The 25,061-nt window shown below is 51.8% G+C and overlaps 1 protein-coding gene across 2 annotated transcripts; it reads left to right on the top strand.

Annotated features, from left to right (window-relative positions):
* The first annotated feature begins 6,159 nt into the window (after window positions 1-6,159).
* Window positions 6,160-22,928, top strand: CD300A (CD300a molecule). 2 transcript variants are annotated; one of them, XM_050764405.1, is made up of 8 exons: window positions 6,160-6,512; window positions 13,373-13,711; window positions 14,399-14,552; window positions 17,290-17,384; window positions 19,284-19,321; window positions 19,732-19,839; window positions 20,193-20,350; window positions 22,136-22,928. In XM_050764405.1, exons 1-8 carry the CDS (start codon window positions 6,473-6,475, stop codon window positions 22,197-22,199), a joined length of 996 nt encoding a protein of 331 aa, XP_050620362.1. In that variant the 5' UTR covers window positions 6,160-6,472; the 3' UTR covers window positions 22,200-22,928. The 2 variants fall into 2 exon arrangements, with proteins under 2 accessions (XP_050620362.1, XP_050620363.1); XM_050764406.1 differs by lacking the exon at window positions 20,193-20,350.
* The last annotated feature ends 2,133 nt before the right edge of the window (window positions 22,929-25,061 follow it).

Here is a 25,061-nt window from a genome sequence, read left to right as displayed (position 1 = left end):
ATATGTTGCCCGGCCGGTCTAGGACTCCTGGGCTCAAGCCATCATCCTACCTCAGTCTCCTGATTGGCTGGGATTGCAGGTGTGGGCCACCATGCCCTCCCCCGAAGGTCCCCGAAGAATTTTCATGTGCACCTAGGCTTGAGACTTCCGCCAGAATCTGTGTAAGCAAATGTGGTCAGCGGGACCGGGAAGCTGCATTGGAGTTATGTCTCCTTCTGCTTCACCCCACAGAGCTCTCTCCAGGTCGCTGCTATTTTTGCTACACTCTGAGTCCCCACCCCAACACATACACTCCAACCTCCTGTGATGGTTGATACTGAGTGTCAACTTGATTGGATGGAAGGGTGCGAAGTATTGTTCCTGAGTGTGTCTATGAGGGTGTTGCCAAAGGAGATGAACATTTGGGTCAGTGGACTGGGAGAGGCAGACCCACCCTCAATCTGGGTGAGCACCATAAAAGCAGGTATGAAAAGAGTAGACCGGCTGAGTCTTCTAGCCTCCATCTTTCTGCTGTGCTGGATGCTTCCTACCCTCAAACATTGGACTCCAAGTTCTTCAGCTTTTGGTCTCTTTGACCTACACCAGTGGTTTGCCAGGGGCGTTGGGCCTGTGGCCACAGACTGAAGGCTGCAGCGTCAGCTTCCCTGCTTTTGGGGTTTTGGAACTCAGACTGGCTTCCTGGCTCCTGTGCTTGCAGATGGCCTGTTGTGGGGCCTCACCTTGTGATTGTGTGAGTCCATACTCCTTAATAAACTCCCACTTTATATCTACATCTATGTTAGTCCTGTCCCTCTAGAGAACCCTGACTAATACACCCCCAAAACCGCCCACGATAAAAGTTGACTCTCCTATTCTCTAGAAGCTAGAGATCTCAGCAGTGTTTATTTATTTATTTTTTATTTTTTGAGATGGAGTCTTGCTCCCAGGCTAGAGTGCAGTGGCATGATCTAGGCTCTCTGCAACCTCCGCCTCCTGGTTTCAAGCAATTCTCCTGCCTCAGCCTCCCAAGTACCTGGGATTACAGGCGCTCCCCAACACACCTGGATAATTTTTTTGGAGTTTTTAATAGAGACAGGGTTTCACCATGTTGTCCAGGCTGGTTTCGAACTCCTGACCTCAAGTGATCCACCTGCCTCAGCCTCCAAAGTGCTAGGATTACAGGTGTGAGTCACCACGCCCGGGCCCTCAGCAGTATTTAAAGTCACAACCCTGGGTTCCTGCACCTATGGCCAAAACACATGTTCACAAAGGGGTCACTGCCAGCTGGGAGCCCTGGGGCGGTGTCCCTTGACCCTAGAGCCTTAAGGTAAAGCATGTAACCTTACTCAGGGGAGGGGAGGGAGGCGTGAAACCCAGGTTCCTGCCTTTGCCCTCTCCATCCTAGAGGCAACTCCCCGCCTGCAGCCCAGCCCCTCCCCTCTCCTGGAACAGTCCGTCGGAGGCAGGCAGTGGAGCCACAGTGCTGCAGCCTGCTTACGCTACTGGGGCAGCTGGACAGTCCCAGTTTGGCCTCAGGGCTACAGACCTTCTTGGGCATTGAGAGTCCCCTGGGTCTCCTCGACTGCCAACCAGGAGCCCAAGAGACCACAGAGGCCAACCCACGGCACCCGTGGACCCTCCTGGGTAGCCTGGTCTGAAGGCTGGGCACTGTGCCATTTCCTCCTCTGTGACATCTTTTTAAAACATTTTCATTATTTTTTTAGAGACAGGGTTTCTCTCTGTCTCCCAGGCTGGAGTGCAGTGGCACGATCATAGCTGTCTGCAGCTTCCACCTCCTAGGCTTAAGTGATCTCATGCCTCCGTCTCCCAAGGTGTTGGGATTACAGGCTTGAGCCACTGTGCCCAGGCCACCCCTGTGACTTCTGCCTCTCCCTCTCTTTTCATCCACTCCTCCTCTCCCTTGGAGGGCTTCACCCTCTGGAGCCTTCAGATTCTCCTCCAAAGGGGCTGGAGCCTTCCCCTGTTCCTGGTCTACTGGCTGGGGAGTCTGGAAGGATCCACATACAGACGCCTCTCCACTTCCAGACCTGCAGAGATAAGAACTGATTTGCCTGTCCAAGAAAGCGGGCAGCTCTAGCAGCCACCATCAGATGGCGACAGGGGCTGCTTGTGACTAGCCAGTTCAGACTTCACCAGGGTTCCAAGGAGAGCAGTTTCTTTAGGGGGCTGCAGACTGCACCCCTTCCTGGCTGCTGGGTTCCACTGCCTGATTGGCATCCCCTGGCTCCAGCCACTTTGGGAGTTAGGAGCAGGACTGTGGGACCCCCCTCAAGCACCTCCCCACAACCTGCCTGTTCCAGGGCTAAGTTTCACCATCTGGCCCACCCCAGCTCCACTCTGTCCAGTCTCTGCTCACTCCCCTCCCTGCCACCCTAAGTTTTTAGGGTCACAATGTGTCCCCTTGGGGCCAACCAGTTATGGGACAGACAACCAGGGATGGTTGGGGGGTGGGGACAGAGCCAAGGTGGAGCCAGTGTTCTTTTTTTTTTTTTTTTTTGAGACGGAGTCTCACTCTGTCACCCCAGGCTGGAGTACAGTGGCGCGATCTCGGCTCACTGCAACCTCCGCCTTCCAGGTTCAAGCGATTCTCCTGCCTCAGCCTCCTGAGTAGCCGGGACTACAGGCGTGCTTGGGTTTGGGGCCTGCATGGAGTACTGGCATCGTGGACAGGAAACCTTGTGGGACGCTGAGGCTCCCAGGCCTCTGACTATGATCACCACACATCTGTCTACGGCTTCCTCTTCCTCTTCATCTTGACCACACTACACCCAGGACCAACCAGGAGAGCAGGTTACCAGTCATCGTGACCAGCTGGTGTGGACTATGTATGGCCTGGGGACCGCGGGACGTGCCAGGGCATGAGTTACTGAAGCTGCCTGAGCCTCTGGGGGCTGCAGGAGGGGTGGGGAAGCTTCTCCAGAGATGGGCAGGAGGGCAGGGCGTGGGCTGTCCCCAGGTAGCATCAGGTTCTTGCAGTTGGTCTCACCCAGTCTCCTGGGGAAAGAAAGGAAGCGAGATCTTCCTAGTCCCCAGTCTTTGTCCTTCCCTAATGCCCCTCCCCCTGCAAATCTCATTCAGACCTTGAGTACACAACTCAAAGTACACACAGCAAGAGCACCAAGCGGCAGCAGGTTCCCCCGAGAGGTCAGCCTCCCCCCCTTTCCATCCGGTGCTCAGCAGCTGTCAAGCTGTTCGTCCCAATGGGGGGCCACAGTCACGCCGCCCTGATCCCGCTTCTCAGCTCTGGGTGCCCAGCCTCTGGGCCGCCCTTGAGTGGCACCCATGGGGCTGAGGCCCTCCCAGCTTCAAGCTCAGGGGAGGAAGGAACAGAGTGGATGGGGAACAGCCAGGCTGCCCCAGCAGGAGGGTGGCTCTGAGACTGGGCTGCTTTCAAAAGGGAAGTTCTGCTGGGAAGTGCCGTAGCCCATCCACTCCGCAAATCTTTTCTTAGGATCCTGTGGTTCACAAGGCTCAATGCTGCTGCTGCAGGTCTTCCCAGAAAGCTCCCAACCCCACATCGCCACCAGCACCCCCTCACTGGCCTCTGGGCATGTGTGTCCACACCAGGAAGAGACTCCAGAGCTGATCAGAAGTTTTGTGGCTGCTGTGGGACCACCCCCCACCCCCACCCCTGGGAAATGGGCCTCAGCCCTGTGGCCTCAGCTCATCCTCCCCCTGAGTCATGTTACCTGACGGCTATCGGGACATAGCCAGAATGTGCAGCTTCCTGAATTCTCTCACGTTTTGTGGTTATTTTGCACCATTTTGTTTCTTCCTTTCGGTTTGTGGACAGGGTAGGGTGAGCAGGATGGGCGTGGCACGGTCTAAGGGATCCCCCGATCCCTTTCCTTTGCAGTAAGTCAGGTGTTTCTCTATGTGCCTAAGGAGAATTGCACCTCATCGATTATCTGTGAAGCACACTTCCTGTTGAATCCAATTTTCCTATTACCTTTCACCAAAAGTAGAGATGTATTCCCTCAGAAAAACTGACCTGAGGATGTTAACGAACACCGACATTTCAGTATTTGTATAATCATTATAATATTTATTCCCGGCCGGGCGCGGTGGCTCACGCCTGTAATCCCAGCACTTTGGAAGGCCGAGGCGGGCGGATCACAAGGTCAGCAGATCGAGACCATGGTGAAACCCCGTCTCTACTAAAAATAGAAAAAAAAAATTAGCCGGGCGCAGTGGCGGGCACCTGTAGTCCCAGCTACTCGGGAGGCTGAGGCCGGAGAATGGCGTGAACCCGGGAGGCGGAGCTTGCAGTGAGCTGAGATTGCGCCACTGCACTCCAGCCTGGGCGACAGAGCGAGACTCCGTCTCAAAAAAAAAAAATAATAATAATAATAATAATATTTATTCCCACAGAGAAGCTGTCATTATTGACGTTTTACAGAAGCCACAGGCTTTGCTCAAGGTCATTCAGTGGTAAGTGGACAAGCCACGCCAGAACTTAGCCTTCCGCTTCTCTCTCTGGCCTGGATGTTCAAGACTGCAGCAGCTCCTTTTTGGTCATGGTTAAACCAAAAAATAATTTTTGAGAAACTTTGCAACGATCAGGCCACAAAAACCACCGAATATGACGCATCCCCTGCATTTTTATGTTCAGCTCAACAGTGTCATGATCCAAAGTGTCTTGAATCTTTTTTTTTTTTTTTTTTCGAGATGGAGTCTTGCTCTTGTTACCTAGGCTGGAGGGCAATGGCACGATCTCGGCTCACTGCAACCTTTGCCTGCTGGGTTCAAGCAATTCTTCTGTCTCAGCCTCCCGAGTAGCTGGGATTGCAGGCGCCCACCACATTTTTGTATTTTTAGTAGAGACAGGGTTTCGCCACGTTGGCCAGGCTGGTCTCGAACTCCTGACCTCATGATCCGCCCGCCTCAGCCTCCCAAAGTGCTGGGATTACAGGAGTGAGCCACCGCGGCCGGCCCCAAAGTGTCTTGGATCTTAATGAGCTTTAGTTAATCTATGACTGCATCATCATGGAAATTTCCACAATGTCCCCCAGGCTCTGTCCTTGAATCTTCCAGCAGCAGAGCCCACAGGTCTCCTTGGCTTCCTGACACCTTCCTGGGCAAGGTGCTCCTGGGGCTGGAAGGAAGAGGATAGTGAAAAATTCCAAAAGGAGCAAGAAGGGCATTCTTGGGATCCCATAGCTGGCACAGGGCTCCGTGTGGGTGGACGCTCTGAGCTTAGGGACTGCAAGCTCCCAGGTGATGCATTACACATTAGGAGTGGCATTTCCTGTGCCCACCTGGTCATTCTGTGCAAGCTGGGGCACCTACTCAAGGCACGCGTGTGAGACTGTGTGTGTGAGTTTGCGAGTGTGACTGTGTGTGAATGTGTCAGTGTGTGTGTGAGAGTTTGTGTGTGTGAATGTATATGTGAGTGTATTTCAGTTGTATATGTGTGTAAATGCGTTGTGTGAATGTGAGTGTATGTGTTTCAATGTGTGTGAATGTGCGTTTGTGTGTATCAGTGTGTGTGAATTTGTGTTTGTGTGTGTGAATGTGAGTTTGTGAATGTGTGTGGGTGAGAGGGCCTGTGTGTGTGTGTGTATATATGAGCGTGTGTGTGAGTGTATGTGTGTGTGTGAGTTTGTGAATGTGTTTGTGTGTGTGTGTGAATATGTGTGTGAGTGTGTGTTTATGTATGTGTATGTGAGTTTGTGAATGTGTGGGTGTGAGTGTATGTGTGAATGTATGTTTGTGTGAGTGTGTATGTGAGTGTGAGTGTGTGTGTTTAGAGTCTGAACTCCGTGTGGATCAGGAAAGAAAGGGGTCCTTACAGGCTCACTGAGTCCCTGCTCTGTGCCCAGCCCCGAGCTGGCTCCAACGGGGCTATATAGAAAGGAAGGCATGGCTGGAGGACCTCCGTGTCAAGTTGAATACATTTCCAAGACTAGGAACCATTCAGGGACTCTGGGGTCACGATGACAACTCCCCTTCCCTAAGCCTGGAAGCCCAGGCCTGGACCCCCAAGGGACTCAGGGAAGGGACTCAGGAAAGGGGAGTTCCCCCGGGCAGCCTCCTCGTGGGCACCACCGAGGGTGAGAGGAGCCGGCTCAGCGGGCCCCTCCCCCAGGGTTGCCCATCTTGACTACAAGGAAAGGAGGGAGGAGTTATTGGGCCTTCCACTAGAAGGAGACCCGGGGAGGTGAGAGTCGGGGAGCAGTCCTGCGAGCTACGGAGTCACTACAGGGAGAGGTCTCATCACTAGAAATAGCCGAGGAACCTGCAACCTTAACCTGCGTTAAGGAGGACGCACCGTTCCCAGGGGAGGCTTAGCCGGGGCTCCCCAACTTCCTCCATTTTCTGGCCGGCTCCAGGAATAGAACCAAAAGAAGCTGAACAAGGAAGCAGTGCGGCACCAAGAAAAGCAGAAGTCAGGGCCTTGGAGTCGTGACTGTCCCCTCGGGTCCGCCTGGGACCTGGCGCTGCAAGTGCCGCCTGTGCTGGGGAAGGGACCATGTGGCTGCCTTGGGCTCTGCTGCTTCTCTGGGTCCCAGGTAAGAGGCTCCTGCCCGGGAAAGTCTGCATCAGGGATGGAGGGTGCGAGGGGCAGGGCCGCAGGGCAGGTGTCACAGGAGACACCCCGAGTCTGGACTCGGTGCAGAACGCAGAACGGGTTGCGCTCTGTCCACCATGTAAGATGGACAGATGAAGGGCCACACCCCTGGGAGAGGAAGGAGCCAGAGCCTCTCCCCGCTCTGCACCCAGGTACCTTGGCTGAACCACAGTGGGGTGAGTGATAAGGGGTTGGTGCAGAAAAGGAACCTTTTAGGTTTTCAGTTAAATTCTTACAGGAAGAGGGGCGAGAGGCAGGATGGGTGGAGAGTGGCAGCCACTGACTGCGAGGCGCATGTGGGGAGGATGGGTGAGATGCCCGGCTCACTGGGTGCAGGGCGTGGAGGAGGGGGGTGTGGGGAGGGTAGGGGAGATGCCCAGCTCAACAGGTGCAGGGTGTGGAGGAGGGGGGTTTGGGGAGGGTGGCGGAGATGCCCAGCTCACCAGGTGCAGGGTGTGGAGGAGGGGCGGGGCGGTGGGGGAGGTAGGGTGGGAGTGGGGAGCGGGTCAATAGTCTCTGGAATGTGGAGATTTAACCAGGGCAGTCCAGCGGCTGGAGCCTGAGCAGAGGAAGTCCCGAGGCAGGCCTGGCTACGGTTAGCCCTTGCGTGGGCCTGAGAACCAGGGGTCAGTCCTCTCCAAGAAGGGCATATGGGACAGAGGGGACAGAAAAGGTGGTAGGGAGGGCAAGGAGGGAAAAGGCCGGGCAGAGAAGCGTGGGGTTGAGCCTTCCCTGTCCAAGCGCAGGGCTTCCTCCCGCAGAGTCACCCACTGTGCCTTCAGTCACATCCACTGCTCTTCTCAGACGGGTCCTGTGCAGACTCCTCAGGCCTACTTCTAGGATATTTTACATCTTTTTGGTTGCTTTCCTTACAGATCAGAGGTTTTCTGCAATTATATTTGCTAACTACTTGTCTGTGGGAAGGTTATTACTTTTGGTGTCTTGACTTGGAAACGGGTCATCCTCCCATGACTGGTGCTCCTTCGATTCTCTCGGGTGTTCTTCTGTTTCCATAGGATCGGTGTGCATGGGGAGTTTTCGGTTCCTGTCTGATACCTGTTTCTCTTTCTCCCATTGACTCATTGGCTGGTACAGCCAGAATGAGGCCCAGCGGACGCAGTGGTGGTGGCTGTCCCTGCCCTGTCGCTGACTCAGGGGAAAAGGACCAGAGCTTCTCATTAGTAGGAAGAAGGGATCCACTCACAACTATCCACAAAGCGTTTTCACTTTTATTTATTAAATTTTTTTTCTTTTTTGAGATGGAGTTTTGTTCTTATTGCCCAGGCTGGAGTGCAAGGGCACAATCTCGGCTCACTGCAAACTCCACCTCCCAGGTTCAAGTGATTCTCCTGCCTCAGCCTCCCGAGTAGCTGAGATTACAGGCATGCACCACCATGCCTGGCTAATTTTGTATTTTTAGTAGAGATGGGGTTACTCCATGTTGGTCAGGCTGGTCTCAAACTCCCGACCTCATGTGATCCACCCACCTTGGCCTCCCAAAGTGCTGGGATTGCAGGCATGAACCACCAAGCCTGGCCAGCATTTTTATGTTTTGAGACAGGGTCTCCCACCATCACCCAAACTGGAGTGCAGTGGTGCAATCACGGTTCACTGTAGCCTCCAACTTCCAGGCTCAAGTGATCCTCCCACCTCAACCTCCCCAGTAGCTGAAACTACAGGTGTGTGCCACCACACCCAGCTGGATTCTTAATTTTTTTCAGGGACAGGGTCTTACCATGTTGCCCAGGCTGGCCTCCACCTCCTGGGATCAAGGGATCCTCCCACCTTGTCCTCCCAAACTGCTGGGATTACAGGCTTGAACAACCACACCTGGCTCCTACAAAACATTTTTTATTTTATTTTTATTTATTTATTTTTTTGGAGACAGAATCTCACTCTATCACCCAGTGCTGGAGTGCAGTGGCTTGATCTCTGCTCACTGCAACCTCCACCTCCCAGGTTCAAACAATTCTCCTGCCTCAGCCTCTTGAGTAGCTGGGATTACAGGCACCTGCCACCACTGCTGGCTAATTTTTTGTGTTTTAGTAGAGACGGGGTTTCACCGTGTTGCCCAAGGTGGTCTGGAACTCCTGAGCTCAGGCAATCTGCCAGCCTTGGCCTCCCAAAGTGGTAGGATTATAGGCGTGAACCACTGCTCCAGGCCCCCACAAAATACCATTTTTATTATCTATAGAAATTATTATTTTTATCCTTTCAGCTATGAAGGAGGTGAATTATATTAGGAGATCTGGTCAGATGTTTGTCTTGATATATTATGCTGACTTCATGAAAAGAATTAGGGAGAGCTCCCTGTTTCTGTGTTCTCTGCAAATGTTTAAATAAAACTGAAAGTATTTGTTCCTTGAAGTTTTGAAAGAACTAACTTGTAAAACTGTCTGAGTTTTGCTTCTTTTCTTTTGATGGAAGGGAAATAATTTCTTAATAACAGTCATAATAACGAGCTGGTCTTAATAACTAGCTGGGTACAGTGGCTCACCCCTGTAATCCCAGAATTTTGGGAGGTTGAGGTGGGAGGATAGCTTGAGCCCAGGAGTCTGAGACTGGCCTGGGCAATATAGCAAGACCCTGTCTCTTAAAAAAAAAAAGTCTATTCTTGGCCTACACTGATAATTTATATTTTCCTAAAATATCATCAGTGTCGTCCAGATTTACAGACTTACTTGTAGAGAATTGCAAATTAAACTGTTATTTTTCTTTTGAATTTTATGTCTGTGTCTTATTTATTTATTTATTTATTTATTGGTCTGGCTACCCACTAGTCCAATTAATTGTTTAAGGCCAGGCACATTGGCTCACGCCTGTTATCCCAACACTTTGGGAGACCAAGGTGGGTGGATCACTTGAGGTCAGGAGTTTGAGACCAGCCTGGCCAACATGGTGAAACCCCGTGTCTACTAAAAACACAAAATTAGCCAGGCATGGTAGCACCCACCCTGTAGTCCCAGCCACTCGGGAGGCTGAGACATGAGAGTCGCTTGAACCCAGGAGGCCAAGGTTGCAGTGAGCCGAGATCATACCACTGCCTCCAGCCTGGGTGACAAGAGTGAAACTCTGTCTCAAAAAAATAAAATAAAATAGTTAATCATTTACCCCTTACAAAAAAATCCATTTATTAATGTATACACTAACTCCACCGTTTTTCTGTTTCTTAATTCACTGATTTCTGTGAATTCACCAATTCGTGAAAGATGACCTGGTTCTTTCTGTGTTGTGTGTGTGTGTGTGTATTCCGTGTTGTGTATGTGCGTGTGTGTGTTCCTCTTCTGACCTCTTGAGTTGGACAGTTCAGTCATTTATCTGAGAGTTAATGGGTCAAGACTCTGTGATCTTAAAGGAAAACATTAAGACGACAGAGGAATATCCTGGTAGAGGACCCTGGCCCCAAGGTTGTCCCCAGTCTCCTGTTTATGATTGGAGGGGTTGGGGGTGGTGATTCGGGTTGGAGGAGAGAAAGCACACAAACACAAGCGTGGGAGCACTGGGGATCCGTGTGGTCGTTCCGGGTAAGTCGGGGAGCAAACGGAGGGTTTTCTGACACTTCGCAATCTCTAAATTATAATGACACCTTCACAGATGGGGCAGAGCTTTGGGGAGATTGAGTGACCGTTTTTTATCCAAGATTTCAGAGGCAAGAAGTTAATCGGGAGAAAGAGAAAGAGAGAGAGCAAGAGAGAGAGTGGGGGGAAGAGAGACTAAATCCATAGGGAAGTCAGATACTGGAGGTAGGACGAGAGACAGGACTGGGTGCTGTGGGCAAAGGTGGTGGAGTCACTGAGGTCAGGAGAGAAGCCAAAACGTGGACAAAGAAAGATGACGATTCGCAGCCCAGGAGAGGCAGGGAATCGGGTCAGGACAGGGAGCAGGAACAGTATCTTGGGTGAAGGTGGGCTGGGAACTGACAGTATTTATTTATTTTTTGAGATAGGGTCTCACTCTGTCGCCCAGGCTGGAGTGCAGTGGTATGATCACAGCTCACTGCAACCGCCACCTCCTGGACTCAAGTGATCCTCCCACCTCAGCCTCCTGAGTAGCTGAGAATACAGGCACATGCCACCATGCCTGGCTAATTTTTTGTATTTTTGGTAGAGATAAGGGTCTCACCACATTGCCCAGGCTGGCCTCAAACGCCTAGGCTCAAGCAATCCTCCCACTTTGGCCTCCCAAAGTGCTAGGATTACAGGCATGAGCCACAGCACCTGTCCTATTTATTTATTGGAGTCAGGGTCTCACTCCGTCACCCAGGCTGACGTGCAGTGATGCGATCATAGCTCACTGCAGCCTCGACCTCCTGGGCTAAAGTGATCCTCCCACCTCAGCCTCCTGACTAGCTGAGACCACACATGTGCACTAGCACACCTGGCTAATTTTTGTATTTTTTTGTAGAGATGGGATCTCACCATGTTGCCCAGGCTCCATTTACTTATTAAGCACTTAATATATGTCAGTTTTAGTATTTGTTTTTCTAGAAAATCACATTCATCTAAGTTTATGAATTTTTTGTAGGGAATTTCTGCAAAATGATACCTTGACTCTTCATTCTTTCTTCATCTATAGTCATTTTCTCTTGTCATGTCTTATTTAGGCCAGCCCAAAGGTTATCTAGTTTTATTAGCTCAAGTCATGTGAAACTCTGTTGTCTTGGTCAAAAGGTTGAATATCAGCCATTTCATGTGATTCAACCTAATGTTATTTACCAGGCGTTTTACACCTGTGGTCTCATTTAACACCCACAAAGGCCATATGAGTCAGGGACAATTGTCACCACTTTATAGGCGAGGTATCTGAAGCTCTGAGAGGTTAACTACCTTGCCCCGGAACACACAGCTGATACGTAATAGGGTAGAGATGTAAACGCAGATGGTTCTGAGGTTCTTTCTCTTTGTCCTGGCAATTGCCGCTGAGAGTCTCAGGAAACATCACACTTGTAGCAAGCTTAGAACGGCCTTCCCTGCAGGGGGATCTGTTCATCCAGGCGAGGAGAGGTTTGGATGGGCCTCTGGGAGAGGCACCGAGGAGCTTGTCATCATCCTTGGGCAGCCGTGGGCTGGGTGTGGAGCCAATGGGGTCGAGGAGGAGCTTGCACTGAAGTTTTTAGAGAGGGCCTACCATGTGCGAGGCACCTGTAGACATTGAAGGTATGAGAAGGAGACCCCTACCCACCTGGGGCTTTCATTAGCATGGTCTCAAAGTCTCATGTGTGTGGAGATTTAAGCATTTGAAACAGTAAGTAAAATTAAAGAGTTTTGGCCAGGCGCAGTAGCTCATGCCTGTAATCCCAGCATTTTGGGAAGCCAAGATGGGCAGATCACCTGAGGTCAGGAGTTCGAGACCAGCCTGGCCAACATGAAGCCCCATCTCTACTAAAAACACAAAAATTATCTGGGTGTGGTGGACGCCTATAATCCTAACGACTCAGCAGGCTGAGGCAGGAGAATCACTTGAACCCAGGAGGCGGAGGTTGCAGTGAGCTGAGATCCCGCCACTTCACTCCAGCCTGGGCAACAGAGCAAAACTCCACCTCAAAAAAAGAGTTCTAACCCGAGGAAAGGAGAGCAAGCCCTCCTCCCGCCATCCCTGGCCAATATGGGGCCACAGAATTACAAGGGCAGTGAGACACTGCACACATAACTGCCCAGCAGGCACATGCCCATCTGCCCTGGGCAGGGGCCATGTGTCCTCTGCTTGGTGGCCGACACTAGCTTCGAGCCATCACCTTACTCTCCCCGCTTTGCATCTGAGAATTATTTGGGAAAATGGTAGACATAATTTTCAAGGAAGCTTATTTATTTCTGAGATTTAAGTCTAGGAGAGCTGGGCAAACTAAGACACAGGATGAACTGAAGTTTTTGTCAGTGAGCCTTCTGCGTTTGTGACTTGAGAGAGGGAGTCTCTGCTCTGTCACTCAGGCTGGAGTGCAGTGGTGCGATCTCAGCTCAACGTAACCTCTGCCTCCGGGATTGAAGAGATTCTCGTGCCTCAGCCTTCCCAGTAGCTGCAATTACAGGTGTGTGCCACCACACCCAGCTAAATTTTGTATTGTTAGTAGAGACAGGTTTCAGCATGTTGGCCAGGCTGGTTTCGAACTCCTGGCCTCAAGTGATCCACCCGCCTTTGCCTACCGAAGTGCTGGGATTACAGGCGTGACCCAGTGTACCCGGCCAGTATTCTTGTCAAAATGGCTTGACAACCCCATTACTGCCCGGGTTTGCCCCCCTGGTGGGACCAGATCAGTATGAGGGCTGATCTTCCTCTTGCTGGAGCGCCCAGGGCTGGGGTGGCCCTCCCGGGAGGGCAGGTGCTGAGGGGCGAGTTCTCACGGTCCTGGCAGGTTTGGAAGCAGGAGGCCCCCAGTGGGTGAGAGGATTGGGAAGGGTAAGGGAAAGGAGGCAGGGGCTGGAGAAAGAGGCTGCTATGGGCAAAATCTTGGGGGTGGCAGAGCAGAAAAGAGAATGCTCAAGGTATAAATCTGGCTGATGGAGCTGATATGGGTGAAGGAGTCAGGGGCTGAGGGCTGGGGGTGCTGATGTGCAGTCGGGGAATCTTTGGAGGAGGTGACCCCAGGGCGCCCAGCCTGAGCTCTTCCAGTCTCCATGGAAAGCCTCTGCCCCATTTCCACCTGTGCATGGAGGGAGCCTCTCAGTCCCCGCTTCTGGGTGGACAAGGTCTGTCTGCCTGCCACTACCTCCTCCACACCCCCAGGGTCCATGTGGCCCTGACCCCAGGGCACCCTTGACCAGTCTTATCTGAGGAAGAGCCGGGACTCGGGCTTGTGTTTTCCAGGCTGTTTTGCTCTGAGAGGCCCCAGCACCGTGGACGGCCCCGTGGGGGGATCCCTGAGCGTGCAGTGTCGCTATGAGGAGAAACACAAGACTTTCAACAAATACTGGTGCAGACCACCACGGGTTCTCCGATGTGCCAAGATTGTGGAGACCGAAGGGCCAGCAGGAAAAATGAACGGCCGAGTGTCCATCATGGACTGTCCTCAAAACCTCAGCTTCACAGTGACCTTGGAGAACCTCACAGAGGAGGACGCAGGCACATACTGGTGTGGGGTGGATACACCGTGGCTCCAAGACCTTCATGATCCCTATGTCCAGGTTGAGGTGTCCGTGTTCCAAGGTGAGCCCCTCCTTCCCTCAGCCCCTAAATAGGCTCAGGTTGGAATTGTTGGAGCAGGAATCAGATCAGAGACATGAAGCCGACTATGTGTGTGGGGTGTGTGTGTGTGTGTGTGTGTGTGTGTGTGTGTGTGTGTGTAAGAGAGAGAGAGGTGGGGGCCAGGGGAACACAGTCAGGGCGTCTCTTCTGCAGCAGCCGACATGTCTGCCCAGTATTGAAGAAGGGGAGGGTCCGGTGACGGGGGGCTGAGAGAGCGTTGCCTGTGAAGGAGCCAGGAGCGCACCTGTGGCTCAGCCCCACGGAAGTGCAGCTGCGTGGGGGAAGGGTGAGGCTGCACAGAGAGGCTGGGGGTCCAGATGGGAAGCTGCTGCCCTCAGGGGGAGCCTTAGCACAAGACAGGTCAGATTTGCAGTGTAGACAGACTCCTCTGCAGCAGGGAGGCTTGCAGGAGACCTGGACCCTCATCAGCAGGATGGAAAATCAGGACCATTGGGAGTGGCACCTGCGTCCTGTTCAGAAATGCCCAGTTGGCCCAGGAGGGTCCTGGAGAGACTGTGGCCCCGGGGTCCTGCATCCTGCCCCCTTCCTGAGTGGATATTTTATGTGAAATCAAACCAAAAAGGCATCCTGAGGGTGGGAGAGCTGGAGGACGGCTCCCTGGGTCTGATAATGTGGTTTTGCCACCAGCATCAACGTCAATGACACCTACAAGCATCACTGCAGCCAAGACTTCAACAATCACAACTGTGTTTCCACCTGTATCATCCACTTCCCTGTTTGCAGTGAGTGCCACCCACAGTACCAGCAACTGGGAGGAAAATGAGGAGGTCGTGAGCTCACAGTAAGCACCCTAGCCCCTGAGACTTGGAGGGGGCCCTGTGCGGGGAGGAGCCCAGGGCGGGGACCTCGGCCATGTGGGTCAGCAATAGGTGTGCATCACTCCCTTTGCCCCAGGCCCAGGTTGGAAGCCACAGTCTGTACACCCCAGCTTGGACCTGCCCTTGGCTTTGGACGGGGGCTCAGGTCGGGGAGAAGTCAGGGGGCAGATGGAAGGAAACTGATAGTTACTGAGGGCTGGTGACATCCTACGAGGCCCGTGTTAGATGCTTCACATGAGTGCTCTCGTTTGCCCTTCACTGCAGCCCTGTACTGCTGTCATTCCCAATATTAGTCTGTTTTCACACTGTTGATAAAGACATACCTGAGATTGGATAAATTATAAAGAGGAAGAGGTTTAATGGACTCACAGTTCCACATGGCTGAGGAGGCCTCACAATCAAGGCGGAAAGCAAAAGGCATGTCTTACGTGGCAGCAGGCGAGACAGAGAATGAGAACCAAGCAAAAGGGGTCTCCTCTTATAAAACCATCAGATCTCGTGAGACTTATTCACTACCACGAGAAAAGTGTGGGGCAAACCACCCCCATGATTCAATTATCTCCCACCGGGTCCCTCCCACAACACATGGGAATTATATGGGAGCTACAATTCAAGATGAGATTTGGGTGGGGACACAGCCAACCCACATCAATCCCCGTTTTACAGATGAGTAAACAGAGACTCAGAGAGGTTAAGCAATTTGTCCAGTCAAGTAGCTACAAGAGGCTAAGGCTAAGCTTCCAATTCTGGTTTATGTGACTCCAAAGCCTTGAGTTCTCTCTAAATAGTGGTTCTTAACCTTTTTGGGGGTCACCAACCCCAAACAGAATCTGACATCTATGGACACTCTCCTCAGAAAAACATGTGCAGTCACAAACCGTTTCTGGGATTCATGGACTCCCTATTCTAGCACAAAACCCCACAATTCAATCCTGGTGCTAGCCACTCAGAGTTAGTGCAGACCCCACAGGTGAAGAGCTTCCATATCCACAAGCCCACCCTGATTTAGATGCCAGTTGAACTTTGGGGATCCCTAGGCCACCACACTTCTGACCAACTGGCTGCAAATTTGGGGGTTCCCAGGACCCCCTCAGGTTCAATAATTTGTTAGACTCAGAACTCTGGAAAGTATTATACTTACAGTTTTATCATAAAGGATAAAGGATAAAGATTAGGACCAGCCAATGTAGAGACACATAAGACAAGGCTTGGGAGGATCCCAAACAGTTTCTGTGCCCTCTCCAGCTAAAATCAGGGAGCATCACCTGCACCCTCCCCTCTGCACCTCAATATATTTATCAACCAGGAAGCTCCTCCAAGCTTTGGTGTCCAGAGTTTTTATTGGGGTTTCATTACATAGGTATGATGTGATTGAACTGTCTCCACCTCCAATCCCTCTTTGGGAGGTTGGGCCGGCTCAGGGCTCCAAGTCTCTAATTACGTAGTTGGTCTTTCTGGTGACCAGCCCCATCCTATTGTCTCGTCTCTTACCAAAGTCCAGGTGTGATTCATGAACAACAAAGACACTCCTAATTCTTGGGAAATTCCAAGGATTTAAAGCCTCCCTCCTAAGAGCTGGGGACGAAGGCCAGCCAGATTCTTTACTAGACCCCTCTACAGACTTCTGCCAACGTATAAGACAAGGCAGAGTTCAGGCTTGAACCTGCCTCTTCCAGAAGCTTACCCTTTAGATACACATAGGTGGCAGCGCTGGGTTCTGTGGGGCCTGAAGGTTGTGCAGTTTGCGGGGTGGGTTAGTGGGTGGGAAATCTAAGAAAAATATGACAAAATTATGAATGCAAACGTAGGCATGAAGGAAGGGGCCCAAGCAATGGAGGGGCCTGAAGCTGGGCTGCATCAGCCTCCTGGTCAATCTGCTGCTGCGTGGTCAGGTGTGAAAAGGTGGAGCTGCAAGGCAATTTATAAGCAACGTTTACCATTGCAAAGGACTGGGGGAAATGCCCATTCAGAGGGAACGTTTAAATAAATCACAGTCTATACATGTGTTGGAATACCCTGTAGCTATAGGAAAGAGTGAGGGACTTCTTTATGCACTGACGTGGAAAGACCTCTAAGATGTGTTGTAAAGTAAAACCAGAATAGTGTTAGAGGAGGCCTCCTTTGTGTGAAAAGAGAAGGGAAATCCTGTACATTCATATTTGCTTGTATACACATAAAGAAACTCTGGAAGGTTCTTAAGAACAGCGTGTGTGTGTATGTGGGGAAATTGGGGAATGTGTAAATGGGGGGTGTGTAGAAAGGAGGCTTTATACTGTCTGTTTTTTTTTTAATTGACCGTATCTATCTACTTAAAAAGTTAGAGAAGGAGACCAGGTATGTTGGCTCATGCCTGTCATCCCAGCACTTTGGGAGGTTGAGGCAGGAGGGTGGCTTGAGCCCAGGAGTCTGAGACCATACTGGGCAATATAGCAAGATTATGTCTCTACAGAAAATTTAAAAATTAGCCGTGGTGGCCTGTGCCTGTAGACCCAGCTACTTAGGAGGCTGAGGCAGGAGGATCATTTGAGACCAGGGGTTCAAGGCCGCAGTGAGCTATGATCACCACTGCACTCCAGCCTCCTTTGGGTAACAGAGCCAGATCCTGTCTCAAAAATAAATAAATAAAAATAAAAATTAAAAAAAAAAATAAATTGGAGAAGGCAAATTCACCCCACCCTCACCACCCTGTGCCTCCTCCAGGCTCCCGCTGCTCCTCTCCCTGTTGGCATTGTTGCTGCTTCTGTTGATGGGGGCCTCCCTGCTAGCCTGGAGGATGTTTCAGAAACGGATCAAAGGTGAGGTGGCTCCCCACACCCCTCTGCCCCACCTGGGGTGGTCAGGCCTTGACCACAGACACTCATCTTCAAAGCTATGTCCTCGTCTCACAGTATTGCTATCAAATGCGACACCCAGACCGCACACCCTGGGTGATCCTACAGGGCAGGTCCCAGAGGAAGCATCCTTGTGTGTGGTGGTTACAGGCTGTGGGAGGTGGCTCCCTAGCAGGAGGCATTCCCATTGCCAGCCCAAGGGTGGTTGGCCCATGAAGCAATGATCCTCTTCTGTTTAAAACCCTGGCATGGTGACCTGGGTGCAGTGATGTGCATCTGTAGTTCCAGCTACTCAGGAGGCTGAGATGGGAGGATTGCTTGAGCCCAGGAATTCAAGACCAGCCTGTGTAACACAACAAGACCCCTGTGTCTATACAATAAAATAAACCCTTGCATGATCTCCCCCACCAAAAAAGTCCAGGTCTCTCCAGGAGTCACGGCCCTCCGCCATCTGGCCCTACCCACCTCCCTCTCCCCATCCGTGCACCCTGGAAACCAACTTCTTGTATCTCCTTTAATGAGATCCTCAACCTCAGCCTCTCCTCTCCTTCTGGGTTTACTCTGGACACCTGGAGGGCCTCCCCTGCCCTCTCTCCCCAGCTTGCTCCCAGTGGACTCACGGTGGTCCTCAGACTTTCTTTTCTCTGGGACCTTTTCTTTGACTCCAAAGAGTGACTTGGGACCCCTCCTGGCTGTACCTCTGCTGTCACAGCCTTTTGGAAACCAGACTGTCATTGCTGGTGTCCTCTCCTGTCTTCCCACAGGCATGTGCTTCAAGGAGGTACAGAACCAATATTCATCAAATTAATGTGTTACTCAATATCTCCAGCCACAATGGGCACCCCAGGGGGCTCCAGGCAACCTCTAGTCCAGCTGCCCTCCTCTGAGCTCAGATTAAAAGAGAGAACAGAAACTCTTGGCACTCAGTAAGTAGGTGCTCAATAAATACCTGATAGGCGAATTGAATAAGCACAGGAACGGAGGAACAAGTGGAGGTGTGGCCACCAGTCCTCTAGGAGAGCAGATTCCTGGCCGAGGTCAAATGTAAGCCTGAAACTTCCTCCCTGTTTGGAGAGTTCAAGATTCCATGGGCAGAAGATTCTCAGGGGAATCTTTGTCCAAAGCCTTCCAAGACTGCAGTGAGACTGGGGTGGGAAAACATGGGGTTATCCTGTCCCACTCATAGCTGCAGGATAGGCTGGTGCATACTTGGTGGGGGGCACTGCTCACACGCACCCCCAATGCTTCCCGTGGCGCCCAGGCTTTTGGGGGTGAAATCAGCTATAGTAGATCTGTACAGGGTGTATGGGAAGAAAATCACTTCCTCTTTCCCGTCTGCTTCGCTTGTGTCATTTTCTGGCAACCCCAGTCTAAACTTCAGCACTCACGTGGACGCCACTGGGTTGTTTGAGTTCTGAGTCCCTTTCGGTTTCCTTTGTGCCCTTTCACCCAGAAAGGCTCTCACTCCTCCCTTAAGAAGGATATATGTGATTATTGTAGGAAATTTGAAAAATGAGTAAAAGCACAAAGAAGGAAATAAATCCCCCATCATCAATGATAACTAAAAACCCCACCACCTAGAGAAAACCAGGCACTGGCACCTGAGGTATGTCCTTCCAGTCTTTTTTTCTATGCCTTTATAAATTCATCTATGATTTCTTGTTTTCTTTTTCTCTTTTTTTTAATTTTGAGACAGAGTCTCACTCAACAAACTCTTGAGTTCCTACCATGCTTCAGGCCTGAAGGGATAGGTCCCCAGGGCTGAGGTCTCTAGGGAAAGGCCTTTTCCCAGAAGGCTTGTAGGACCTTCCATCCTGGCCCTTGCTCCAGGATTCAACCTCCTTCCTGTCCTCTTATCTCTAGCTGGTGAGCATTCGGAGCTGTCCCAGAACCCCAAGCAGGTAAGGGGGGCTTCAGCAGGAGGTGTATCAGGTGGCTGGGTGGAGGGTACAGAGGATGCTGGGGAGTTGGACAGTCCCATCGGCCTATGGAGGATGGATGGTGGATGCATGGAGCGGGGAGCTCGCCCAGAGCAGGACGAACGATGCTGGGAGATGTGGTCACTGGGTCTTGTTCTGAGTCCTGGCCAGCCTGTCCCCTCCCAAACGGGGCAAATGGAATGAAGGGAGGCCCTCCCAGCGGAGCTGACCTGGGGAACATTCAACTACTGGATGGAGTGGGGTGGAGGCAGGAAGGGGAAGTGGGGGCTGAGGCGCTCAGAGCATAGAGGAGGGGGAGACACGTGCAGAGATGCAGGAACAGAGGCTGCAGAGCTCCGTGGACACCCACCTGGGACCTCCCGCCCACCCAGGCTGCCGAGCAGAGTGAGCTGCACTACGCGAATCTGGAGCTACTGTCGTGGCCTCTGCAGGAAGAGCCAGCACCACCAAGAGAGGTGCAGGTGGAATACAGCACCGTGGTAAGTGCAGGAGCCCGGCTTCTGGGCATGCGGCCCCTGGGCTGTGCCAGGGCACCCCTAGGGGAGTGGGCAGAAGGGGAAGGAAGGGGTGAGCTTGGTGATCTTGTGCCTGTCAGGGATGGGGACACACGGAGATGGAACAAGTGTTGATTTTGCCAGAGTAGAGGTCCTTAGAAGGGCTTGGTGTCATTGCGGCTGGGCAGTTAGGGGGGTGGCCAGCAGCTATGGCTCTGAGAGTCCGTGAAGTCCAGCATGGGTTAAGCACCTGCTGTGTATCATGCACCAAGGTGAGAAACTGAGACTTCTCACTGTTTTGGTCTCATCATCTCTTTGGCATCAACTCTGCTTTCCAGGTTTTTGTCTGTGACCCGCTGTGGGTCAACCCTTGGGCGCAGCCACCTTCAACTGGAATAACAGGATGGGGGCTGCCTCCCTGGGTCATGACTCACCTACTAGTGGGAGAGTTCAAGCAGAAGCTGCGGGTCACTTGGCAGAGAGGATCGGGAGAGATGTAAGCATCAGACAGGGATGCGTAAAGAATCCCCCAGGCCTGGGAGCTGAAGGGGCCCCTCAGACATGCTGTGTGGTGCCATGGAGGGCTGGCACCAGGGTGACAGGGGACACTGTTGCTGGTCTGCCTAGAAAAGTGGCCCAACTCCCTGGGATATCTCCAGCCTGGTACCATTCTCCCCAGGCCGCCGTTTTGCACTGGACAGGGGAAGAGGGGATCCAGTCCTGCAACTTCTGGGTCCTCTGATAGCCACACCCCTCCCCAACCTCCCGCCACCTGTCAGAATGAGGATAAGGATGGTCTGGGGACCCAGGGTCCTGGATGGCTCCTGGCCAACTTTCTTTCTTTCTCTCTTTTTTTTTTTTGTTTCTTTCTTTCTTTTTTTTGTTTCTTTCTTTCCTTTCTTTCTTTCTTTCTTTCTTTCTTTCTTTCTTTCTTTCTTTCTTTCTTTCTTTCTTTCTTTCTTTCTTTCTTTCTTTCTTTCTTTTTTTAAGGCAGAATCTTGCTGTGTCCCCCAGGCTAGAATGCAGTGGCACAGTCTTGGCTCACTGCAATCTCTGCCTCCCAGGTTCAAGCAATTCTCTTGCCTCAGCCTCAGCCTCCAGAGTAGCTGGGACTACAGGCACATGCCACTGCACTGGCTGATTTTTGTATTTTTAGTAGAGACAGGGTTTCACCATGTTGGCCAGGCTGGTCGCAGACTCCTGACCTCAAGTGATCCACCCGCCCTGGCTTCCTAAAGTGCTGGGATTACAGGATTGAGACACCACACTCGGCTAGCTCCTGGCCAAGTTTCTGAGAGCCCCTGCGATGGTCAAGCCTGACTCCTTCCTTGCGTGACATGATCTTGTGTCCACAAAGCTGCATGGCCTGGAACCAGCAACATCTTGTTGTTCTAACTTGTTGTCTCATGATCTAAAGTGGATGGGGCATGGTCTTACTCTTCTCCCAGCCCCCATGGTACAAGTTGGGACTCATGCCCACAGCACAGCAAGTTAATCAGAGCTGCAGGGCCAATGTGGTACCCCTGTACTGGCTTCACCTCTACCTAGAGAACTAGGGGTCCTCTGCAGAAAGGGACCCCAGAAAGGGACCCATGGCTGCTTCATTGTGAGAACTTTTCTGTTCTGTTCTTTTCTTTTTTTTTTTTTTTTTATTTTTTTGATACAGAGTCTTACTCTGTCACCAGGCTGGAGTGCAGTGGTCCAATCTTGGCTATTGCAACCTCTGCCTCTCCGGTTTAAGTGATTCTCCTGCCTCAGCCTCCCAAGTAGCACGGATTACAGGTGCCCACCACCACGCCCAGCTAATTTTTGTATTTTTAGTAGAGACTGGGTTTCACTATGTTGCCAGGCTGGTCTCAAACTCCTGACCTCAAGTGATCCACCCGCTTGGCCTCCCACAGTGCTGGGATTAGAGGCGTGAGCCACCGCGCCTGGCCGCAAGAATATTTCATTAAGAGAAGCACAGAGGTGTCTCAGGGGAGCCCAGCCAACTCTCAGGGCCTCAGTTTCTTCTCTGTAGAATGGACCAGGCTGGGTCAGCCCCAAGGAGTCCAGGGAGCCTCCTGCCTCTGATGCTGGGGATGTTGTGGTGTGGCTTGCGCAGGTGGGGAGGAGCAGCTGGGTGGACAGGATCATAAAGAGAAAGAGGCCAGGACAGTAGAGCCTCTGCAGTGAGGCCTCCCCAAGGCCCCTCAGGTGTGCTCCCTCCTCTGTCCTATGCTGGGGGTCCTTCCTTCCCCTGCTTCTCCCGAGCCTCCGGTTTCTCGGTTTCTCTCTGCAGGCCGCCCCCAGGGAAGAACTTCACTATGCCTCGGTGGTGTTTGATTCTAACACCAACAGGATAGCTGCTCAGAGGCCCCGGGAGAAGGAACCAGATTCACATTACAGTGTGATAAAGAAGACATAGGCCTTTGTCCTGCCTCACTGTCCGGAGGTCTCATGGGTCCCAGGAAGTCCAGGGATGGCTCCCTTATCCCTGGCCCACGTCCTCCTCAGCCTGCTCTCGACGACAGTGACCAACAGACAGGCAGCTGGGTTTCCCAGGCTGTCCCTCTGTTGCCATCAGCTCGACTGGCTTCCCTGAGGGCCAGCAGGGCTGGGGACTCCGGGGAGCGGCAGGAAGCACTCCCAGTCACCAGCACCTGTCGCCCCTTTCTCCTTTGCCCCTGCTTCATCCCGGCTCTGTGTGTGGAGGACAAAGATGCTTTGCGTGGCTCCAGGAAAAGATGTGGCTCACGTAGGTGGCACCTGCCAATAGCTTTGTCAATCACAGTCCCACAGGAATGTCTGGAATTGCTTGGGAGCTGGGGAGAACTGTCAAGAAGAGCCAAGAGAGTGCCAAAGCGGAGATCTATTCACATGGGGGCCATGGCGGGGGGACCCACTAAAGATCAAGATCAAAGATCCTCCCCACCTCACAGACAAGGAAACTGAGGCCAGAGGGAGGAGAGAATTGCTCATGGCTCCAGGACTGGTGGCAAGTTTCTCTGGACTCCTAGATTTATTTTTAATATGAGATATAAAAACAGTTTCAAATATCTTATTAAGGGAGAAGTAAAAAGTTATTTAAACAATGCCTGCTATGTGTCTGCAATCCTCTGCTAAAGAAAGCTCCCAGTAGGCCGGGTGCGGTGGCTCAAGCCTGTAATCCCAGCACTTTGGGAGGCCAAGACGGGCGGATCACGAGGTCAGGAGATCGAGACCATCCTGGCTAACACGGTGAAACCCCATCTCTACTAAAAAATACAAAAAACTAGCCAGGCGAGGTGGCGAGCGCCTGTAGTCCCAGATACTCGGGAGGCTGAGGCAGGAGAATGGCGTAAACCTGGGAGGCGGAGCTTGCAGTGAGCTGAGATCCGGCCACTGCACCCCAGCCTGGGTGACAGAGCAAGACTCAGTCTCAAAAAAAAAAAAAAAAAAAAAGAAAGAAAGCTCCCAGCTTTGATACCAGATGAGTGCAGAGAAGCCTTGTGGGTGCAGTGGGTTGGGGACATCCTCAGAGAAGTCCTCACTGAGTGGGAGAAGGTGGGTCACAGCTGCTTCTCACCATGATGTCTGTTTGTTTGCTTGTTTGTTTTTTGAGACGGGGCCTCGCTCTGTCCCCCAGCCTGGAGTGCAGTGGTACGATCACAGCTCACTGCAGCCTGGAACTCTTGGGCTCAAGTGATCCTCCTGTCTCAGCCTCCTGAGTAGCTGGGACTACAAACATGTGCCGCCATGCCTGACTTTTTTATTTTTTGTAAAGATGGGGTCTTGCCATGTTGCCCAGGCTGGTCTTGAACTCTTGGGCTCAAGCGATCCTTTTGCCTTGGCCTCCCTGAGTGCTGGGATTGCAGCATGAGCCACCATGCCGGGCAGTTTCCATGCTGGAAAACACAGCAGTTTTCTTGTTGGGAGATTTGAAATTTGATGCAGAGTTGTCCAGGCTGTCTTGAGTCTGTGGCAGCTGCCAACAGCTTTATGTTTTTATTTTTTCATTTTAATTTTTCTTTTTTAGAGGCAGGGTCTCACTGTGTTGCTCAGCCTTGAACTCCTGGAGTTGTGCAACGTGGACTCCTGGATCTGAAAGGTGAGGCTGCCATGAAGCCTATAATGTGGGTTGGGGCTTAGACACGCACCCGGTACGGAGGGGAACTCAGAAATAGTTGTTGACTGCGCTTGAATTGAGCCCGGTCACCTTCCAGTCCCGACCTGCAGTAACCCTTCTTGGGGTCCTGTTTGCAGAGACAGAGTTCTGCAGGGTGGTTTAAAACACAAAGGCACGTGGCACCAGACTCACTCTAAGACTCAAGGCGTTGTTTGAAGGACCCCTTCTCCTCAGTGGGAGTGAACTTCAATTCTCTGAAATAGTATTTTCTCTTTAATTCTGTCTGAATTTCTATCAATTAGAAGTAAGTCCTCTGTAAAATGCAAATGTCTAGGTTATCAGTTGGTTATCAATGCCAGCTGCTATAACAACCACGACCTCCACAATAAAACTGAGTGGAGTGGCCAGGGGAGGCTGGGACAGGAGGGTATTGCAGCCACAGCCACACATTGGCCCCAGCCCCCTGCCCCGTCAATCTCTAAGGCTTGGTGGAGGAATAAGTTCCCTGGTATAAACCACTTGCCTTTTGGAAGGTGGCAGCCCCTTGGGAGTCCTTCATAGTCCTCCTGCCAGAGAGTCTTAGTTGGTACCACCCCCATTCTCCAAGGAGGCCTCATAGCAGGAGGGAGTGAGCTGGCTCGAAGTAGTCTTCCAGAAGTCTTACTGGCCAACTCCCTTCCAGGAAGCTCTGCATACCAAAGGATACTGGGAAGGACCATCTTTGTCAAACCAGAGACAGGGTCTTCCTCTGTTGTCCAGGCTAGAGTGCAATGGCACAATTATGGCTCACTGCAGTTCTCCTGCCTCAGCTTCCTGAGTAGCTGGAACTACAGGCGTGCGCCACCACACCCAGCTAACTTTTTTGTAGAGACGGGGTTTCATCATGTGACCCAGGCTGCTCTTGAACTCCTGAGCTCTAGCAGTCCACCTACTTCAGCATCCCAAAGTGCTGGGATTCTAGGCATGAGCTACCATGCCCTGGCCAAACTCAAAATTTACAGGAGAATATACAGTGAAAAGTCAGTCCCTTTATTATTTCTGTCACCAGGAATCCAGAGATAAATAAGGTTAATAGTTTCTTATGTTTCTCCCCTGAGATAGTTAATCATCTTGCACATAT

Source organism: Macaca thibetana, chromosome 16 (genome assembly GCF_024542745.1).
Source record: "Macaca thibetana thibetana isolate TM-01 chromosome 16, ASM2454274v1, whole genome shotgun sequence".
Lineage (NCBI taxonomy): Eukaryota > Metazoa > Chordata > Mammalia > Primates > Cercopithecidae > Macaca > Macaca thibetana.
Note: the sequence above shows the minus strand (reverse complement) of the source record. Positions and strands in the feature narration are given on the sequence as shown.

What these genes read in the sequence shown, in the direction of transcription:
- CD300A (XM_050764405.1), top strand. Translation starts at nt 6,473, where the DNA reads ATGTGGCTGCCTTGGGCTCTGCTGCTTCTCTGGGTCCCAG. An exon ending in TGAGGTGTCCGTGTTCCAAG is followed by an intron (nt 13,712 to 14,398) that starts GTGAGCCCCTCC and finishes TTTTGCCACCAG; the next exon opens with CATCAACGTCAATGACACCT. An exon ending in GTTTCAGAAACGGATCAAAG is followed by an intron (nt 17,385 to 19,283) that starts GTGAGGTGGCTC and finishes TCTTATCTCTAG; the next exon opens with CTGGTGAGCATTCGGAGCTG.